Here is a 7,454-nt window from a genome sequence, read left to right as displayed (position 1 = left end):
TCCGTCATCCACTCAGGATTTAGGTATGTCACATTATGAACATTATAAGTGAATAAATCCATAAGCGGATTCAGGACCTATTCTTCTTGGGTCGAGTCTGGTGTGCTATCAATCTAGTCAGTCATATCTATGTCTCTATCTTCTGGGAGTTATTCGCTCCGATGCCCAAGATAAAGCATCTCCTTAATTGGACTTGATAGATGACATATTAGTCTTTCAATCGGTTTACTCATTTCTAATTAGACTAAAGACATGTTTAGGTTCGTTTACTAATATAAGTTACCTTTTTGTATTACAATCTAACCATGTAATACCACTTAGTATAAGTTAAACATTAGACAACCAATGAGCTAATATTTGCTTCCATTTTGCTTTGTGTGCAAAAACCATATGAGGACAATCATATAAAGTATATTAATGTAATACATGAATTTATTTTATTAATCAATATATTCAAAAAAATTACAAATTTACAAACAAATATACTACACTCAGGGCACCAAATCCAATAGATGTATGTATTGGTGTGGTATGTATAATGATTTTACTTAAGGTTTGTGTTGATAAATGATTATTTTGGTTCATGGTTAATGTCACAAAAGTGTTGATGAATGAATTTTGTGTGTATTAAAAGTGAAATGGTATGTTTAGAAAGATTTGGCAAAGGTAAGGTTAAGCATTTGAATGAATTTGGTTGGTATGCTGTAATGGTATTGAATTGAGTGTTTAAACTTGATGGGTATGGTTTTAGTTATGTTTTGGACCAATTGAATTTGGTATTTGGTGCAAATGTTGTAGGTTTTGTTTGGACTTATTAAAATAGGTATCAAATGGTTTATTTTTACCAAAAACAAGGGCCACATTGCGACCATGAATTTTGGATGTTTCAACGTCACCATTATACTGAGTAACATCGTGACAAGCTAAGACTTGTCGTCTCGTTGCGACGTGACATACTGTAATTGCCATTTTGTGATAAGCACTAGATGAAGTCACGACGTCAAACCATACATTTGTAAAACTTTAAAATTTGGTCCTATTTCGTGCTCGGGTTAATATAAGAGCATTGGTAAACTTAGTTAAGACTCAAATCTGATTGTTTATCATGAATTGAATGTATTTGACATTAGATTTCATGTGTAAAAGGCTAATTACTGTAATTTTGAATGTTGTTGCCTCAGCAATGAATGTAGCATTTCGTAGCTCAGATCTGGTGATCAGATAGAACGATGGATGTTACATTTAATGGTATTAGGGTTGCAGTTTAGTCAATTCTAGGATTGAAACATGGTGGGTGTTGAGTTTAGAAATACATGCCATAATAACTTGTGATAGTGTGATGCCTTTTAACCAGGTTGACACTATTTTTTTTATCTAGATAAACCATGTTGGCTAAATCCAATCGAGTCGTATCTGATGAATTAGAAAGTAATATTCCTACTTTCGATCAGGGAACCGCCCAAAGTTTTCTCGTACTGCAAAGGGCTAGAGAGAGAGGCAAGAGATGCCTTTTTCCAAATGATGAACTAATGGTTCACCCAATTTATGGGAACTACCCCTTCAGCTCCACCACCTCAAGCCTCATCCCCCGATTGTACCTCCTGTGATACCCCCTCGTCCTCAAGGTCCTTATATGGTATCCGTTAACCTTCCTCCAATTTATAAACTTCGTAAATGTAGAGTGGAAGAATTTAAAGGCGAGAAATGTGACTATCACGGGAGAGTTAAGTATTGGCTAGAAAACACTTCAAGGGTTTTTGATGAATTAGTGTGTGCTCCAAAAGATTGTTTGATACGTGCGGTATCTTTGATGAAAGAGGAGCCTATCAGTGGTGGGTAACTCTGAGAGACCAAGTGAATTGGGATTTTTCTAAATTGAGTTTAAAAAAAAATATATCAACCAATTGTACCTGAAAAAGAAAGAAACGAGTAAGAATGTCACTAAAAAGATAAATAATAAATAAAGAATTTATATAAAAAAATTTGATGGAAGAAAAAGCAAAATTTTTAAAAATTTTATTTACATTCCATGTTAATGTTTATACGGAACTTCTTATTGTTGTTTCTGAATTGGAATTTTATTAATCTTAAAAAATTATTGATTTAACAATTGGTAAGTATGTTACACATTCAAAAGGATAATTGTAATTCAATTCTGCGTTTATATAAAATTGTACATTCCACTACTTTGTTAATTGTTATCATAAGGTGATTTTAGTGAAGTTTAATAAAATTTTCAGCATCTATCGCAAAATTGTAGGTCTAAGAAAACCGAAGTATAAGAAATAAAAATCCAGAGGGCCCTTACCTCTCTAGGCAATGAAACTAGTAAAATAGAAAAAAGAAACAGACAAATATATAGAAAAAACAAAGTATAGTTCCGCAAGATCAGACACAAAACTTGACTAAGATGCCTTGGCAAACCAAAGCATCTCAAACTTTAAAAATCCTACATAAAACAGGCAAAAACTTCAAACCACATATAACCAAAGATAAAAACACTCAATCTGCTTCACCGCTAAAACCTTTTGGCCTCTTCACTTCTTCTTAGCAGCAGACTTGGTGACCTTGGCACCGGTTGGGTCCTTCTTCTCGACACTCTTGATAACACCAACAGCCACGGTCTGACGCATGTCCCTCACAGCAAAACGACCCAGGGGTGGGTACTCAGAGAAGGTCTCCACAACCATGGGCTTGGTAGGAATCATCTTAATCATACCAGCATCACCGTTCTTCAAGAACTTGGGTTCCTTCTCAAGCTCCTTACCAGATCGCCTGTCAATCTTGGTCAAAAGCTCAGCAAACTTAACAGCAATGTGTGACGTGTGGCAGTCAAGGACTGGGGCATATCCATTTCCAATTTGTCCAGGGTGGTTCATAATGATGACCTGAGAAGTGAAGTTGGCAGCCTCCTTAGCAGGGTCATCCTTGGAGTTGGATGCAACAAAACCACGCTTGAGATCCTTAACAGCAACGTTTTTAACATTGAACCCAACATTATCACCGGGAAGTGCTTCTGTAAGAGCTTCATGGTGCATCTCAACTGACTTAACTTCAGTTGTCAGACCAGACGGGCCAAAGGTCACAACCATACCAGGCTTCAAGACACCGGTTTCAACACGGCCGACTGGAACAGTTCCAATACCACCAATCTTGTACACATCCTGAAGTGGGAGACGGAGAGGCTTGTCTGAAGGCCTCTTGGGCTCGTTGATCTGGTCAAGAGCCTCAAGAAGAGTAGGGCCCTTGTACCAGTCCAAGTTGGTAGACCTCTCAATCATGTTGTCACCCTCAAAACCAGAAATGGGAACAAATGGAATCTTGTCAGGGTTGTATCCCACCTTCTTCAAGTAGGAAGAGACTTCCTTCACAATTTCATCATACCTAGCCTTCGAGTATTTAGGGGTAGTGGCATCCATCTATAAAGAAAAAAATTAGCACAACAAAAATTAGCTTTGAAGTATCTCAATAACACGAAATGAAAACAGATAATGATTTTTACCTTGTTGCAACAGCAAATCATTTGCTTGACACCAAGGGTAAAAGCAAGCAATGCGTGCTCACGAGTCTGACCATCCTTTGAGATACCAGCCTCAAAACCACCAGTGGTGGAATCAATAATCAAAACAGCACAGTCAGCCTGTGACGTACCAGTAATCATATTCTTGATAAAGTCACGGTGTCCAGGTGCATCAATCACAGTGCAGTAGTATTTGGTGGTCTCAAATTTCCACAAGGCAATATCAATGGTGATACCACGCTCACGCTCAGCCTTGAGCTTGTCAAGCACCCAAGCATACTTGAATGACCTCTTGTTCATCTCAGCAGCTTCTTTCTCGAACCTTTCAATCACACGCTTGTCAATACCACCAAGCTTGTAAATCAGGTGGCCAGTGGTGGTTGATTTCCCAGAATCGACGTGGCCGATGACCACAATGTTAATGTGAGTCTTTTCCTTACCCATTCTGATTCACTGTACAGAACCACGAAAACAAAAAGAGGGGAACAGTTGAATCAAAATATTTTCAAAAAAACGTACATATGAAATTTCACATGGATCATAAATGTAAATATTTTAAAAACTGCCAGAAAGCAAATCTCTAAACTCAGAGCTACGCTGATTCAAATTAATAAGTCAGAGATGAAGAAAGACATGGTCTCAACTAAGGTTATGCTGAATAATAATAAAAAAGACGCTGAGAAGACAATATTGTAACCAAGGCAAACAGTGTCATCCCGAAAAATAAGTAAACAAAATATACAGAAAAATAATTTCAGATCACATTATTATCTTAGATTCAATCCAAAAAAAACAAGATCTGTCCCGAAATCAACATTGAAAGAGAAAACAAAAATCGAATCTCAAATAAAGATTGAAATCAACATACAAATCACAAATTTCAACACAAAAGGAATCCATCTACACATATAAACAAAGCCTCATATCATTATCTTAGATAAAATAATAGAAGAACAGAAGGGAAAATGGGATGAGAGACTACTAACCTTGAAATCGAGGCAACTAAAAGCAATAGACGGCGAAGGAAGGAACAAGAAAATGAAAATGAAGAACTGGTTAAGAACTAAGGGCTCTGCCTGCTATATATATTGAGCAAAAGCAACAAGAGCTAGGGTTAGGGTTACACAAGGAGATTCAATTACGATAGTTTTACGAAATTGTCCTTGTATTTCGTTTCATTGACTGCAGTCAAAGCCGGGGGTTCTCTGGGAATTCCGTGGATACTAAGTGCATCCAAACTACAGGCGAAACGTCGTCATTTTGTATTCCACTTATTTATTAACTAAAATGACACATTTAATTATTTCAAAAAGGATTATACAATTAATTTTATTTATTTATTTCACGTAAAATAAAATAATTAAAATATTTTATAATAAGATATTATTCATCGATAAATTTTAATAGTTTAAATAATATAAGTGCAATTTAATATGAATATAAAATTTTAGTTAATATTTATTGAACTTTATTTTTTTTAAGATTTAATGAGTTTGAATAATTTTGAGAAATTGTAAAAATATCATTTGTTTATTATATTATAAAATCCGACGTTTTAATATGATTTATTAGTATATTACTATTATTATAAAAAGTAATTGTAATTAACTATTAGTTAACTTAGATATATCTTTTAGAAGTTTTATCAAAATAATAATAATCAAATATATAATTGATTAATAAAAATTTAAATTTATAAAATCATTTAGTATAATTACATAAATTAAAAATAATAAATTTCACATTTATTTTTTAAAAGGTATCATAAACACAACTATAAATTTTTTTTAGAACAAGCAATAAATAAATATAAAATTGTATATCTTTATTAGAAAAAAATTTCATTGCCATGTACAAATCTTTTAATTTGGTTAAAATTAACTTTTTTTTAAATTTATCGAAAATGTAAGTGAAAAAAGAGGAAAATAAAAATGGAGAAGAAATATAATATATTTTTGTATTTATGTAATGTTTTTGTATAACAATATATAAAATAACTAAAATCATTTTTATTGTATTAAAATCAAAATTTTTACGAAACTTCATTCTTACTAGAGCTAATTTAAGTTACAAAATGATATATTTTAATGTGAGATGCCCGCATTCTGATAACGAAGTTAATGATGCCTTGCATGTAAGTCATAATAATGCAAGTTTCAAGACTCAATTTCAGGCTCATGAATGTGATGGATTTATACTACATCAAGGTTCAATAACATAATCAAAGGTCAAGCAAATCAAACCAAGATTCGTCAAAGATAATATTTGAAGATGAATCTTTTTGAGGAAAACAGAAATGATACATGCATGGAATGCTTGAAATTTATTAAAGTCAATTCAACCAAACTGTCAATTTTCAAACTGAAAAGATTAGTCAACTTGCGACGAATTTTTGAATGGGATTCAGGCATTTATCGTCTTAGATGTCTAAATAGTGGTTGAAAAACTATCTTTTATCTTCGAAACACACTTTGAATCACTCGATTTTGAGTTCGAAGCTCAAGTTATGATTGTTTCAGTGAAGATTATGCTAGCAAAATTTTTGGATGATGATATTATGGAGATTACGAGTTTCGGGCTTTTTATTCAAGTTTAAATCATATTGGGTTCGAGTTTCAGACTTAATTTTTATTATACACGAGCCTAATATTGTATTTATTAAATTTTATTATTTTATTATTTATTTATTCCAAATTTTGGATAATTTTTAAGTATTTTAAGTTACTTACGAGTTTATGTCAACAAGAAAGTTTAGCTTAAAACTATTTGTTGTTTAGATTAACTAGAGCTGCAGCATACTTCAGAGTTTTATTTAGATGTACTTAGCTAGCCTATATAAAGGCCTCTTCATTGTACATAATCAAGCAATTAATTTGTTATTCACTTTAAGTTTTCTATTTAAAAATTTCTTTTGAATTTTCTTTTAAAAGTGATGTAACAATCTTTTCAGATCATCTTTAATTTTTTTCTTGTGAAGTTTTCTTTTTTAGGGGGGAAATTAAAGCCGTTTATAGGGAGTTGTAGATTCATCTTGTTTCCAAGGTTCCTTTGAGACTTCTACACGCCATTTTCCATCTTTTCCGTCAATCTTCTTTATTTTCTTTTTTATTCTATTTTGTTCTTGTTTAATTATTCAAATCTTTCATTTATTTATTTCCTATCTTAATTAATTATTTTAATTGATTCCATTTAATTTTTCTAGATCCAACTTAGATTAGTTTCCATCAGAGCTTTGTTGTGAATGGAATATCACGTACTTGACGCGCTCGTGGTGGAAGCTCTTATAGAGTATCAGGCATTCAAATTTGTGAAGGAGTTGGCTTTCAACTTGATAATTTTAGAAGGGGACCCACTATTCGTCTTCAACAAACTCGTAGCTAAACAAATAGATAGATCGTCAATTATGTCAGAAGTCAAATCGACTTTAAAGTCAGCTAAAGCATGCAGATAAGGAGGCTCTACAAATTCATTTAGAAATGTGGCAACTTACTAATGAATACGTAAGTACTAAGTATATAGATGAGATGACAAAGAAATTAGCTTGCAAGGTGGATAGCAATCTGTCAAGAAATTGTTCTACAACTTGATAAAACAAGCAAGGTGGCAACTTGATATTTGTTTCAAGATTGACTAAGCATGGACGTAGGATTAACTTAAGCATTATCTGGAATTAATGGATAAGATTGACAGTAAATTAAACAAGTTAAGTCAATTTAAATAAGTTTATAAATATATAAGAAACTGTTATGAAAAGCATTAATATGTGTGTGTGCTGAAAGTGAAAAAAAAAAGAAAGAACAAAAAGTGAGTGTTGAGATGAAAAGAAAGAAAAAAAGGAAAGAAAGAGTGGGAGTTGTAAACTAGCAGCAGTTAGTATAGAAAAAAGTAAGAAGATATTTGTATTGTGTGTTATTTGTGTAATAAAATTAGTATT

General features: G+C 32.7%; 1 protein-coding gene across 2 annotated transcripts; it reads right to left on the bottom strand.

The window, feature by feature from the left end:
- Positions 1 to 2,334: 2,334 nt before the first annotated feature.
- LOC107917986 (elongation factor 1-alpha-like) lies at positions 2,335 to 4,657 on the bottom strand. 2 transcript variants are annotated; one of them, XM_016847450.2, is made up of 3 exons: positions 4,507 to 4,657; positions 3,503 to 3,973; positions 2,335 to 3,419 (listed from the first exon to the last, which is right to left on the bottom strand). In XM_016847450.2, the coding sequence occupies exons 2-3, from the start codon at positions 3,962 to 3,964 to the stop codon at positions 2,538 to 2,540; spliced, it is 1,344 nt and encodes a 447-aa protein (XP_016702939.1). In that variant the 5' UTR covers positions 3,965 to 3,973; positions 4,507 to 4,657; the 3' UTR covers positions 2,335 to 2,537. The 2 variants fall into 2 exon arrangements, with proteins under 2 accessions (XP_016702939.1, NP_001314075.1); NM_001327146.1 differs by lacking the exon at positions 4,507 to 4,657 and having other exon boundaries at positions 3,503 to 3,964.
- Positions 4,658 to 7,454: the final 2,797 nt, after the last annotated feature.

Source organism: Gossypium hirsutum, chromosome A01 (genome assembly GCF_007990345.1).
Source record: "Gossypium hirsutum isolate 1008001.06 chromosome A01, Gossypium_hirsutum_v2.1, whole genome shotgun sequence".
NCBI lineage: Eukaryota > Viridiplantae > Streptophyta > Magnoliopsida > Malvales > Malvaceae > Gossypium > Gossypium hirsutum.
Note: the sequence above shows the minus strand (reverse complement) of the source record. Positions and strands in the feature narration are given on the sequence as shown.

Excerpts from the sequence above, each read along its gene's own strand:
- LOC107917986 (XM_016847450.2), bottom strand. The coding sequence starts at position 3,964 with ATGGGTAAGGAAAAGACTCACATTAACATTGTGGTCATCGGCCACGTC. Across the intron at positions 3,420-3,502 it reads TGATTTGCTGTTGCAACAAG|ATGGATGCCACTACCCCTAA; the intron begins GTAAAAATCATT and ends TTTTCTTTATAG.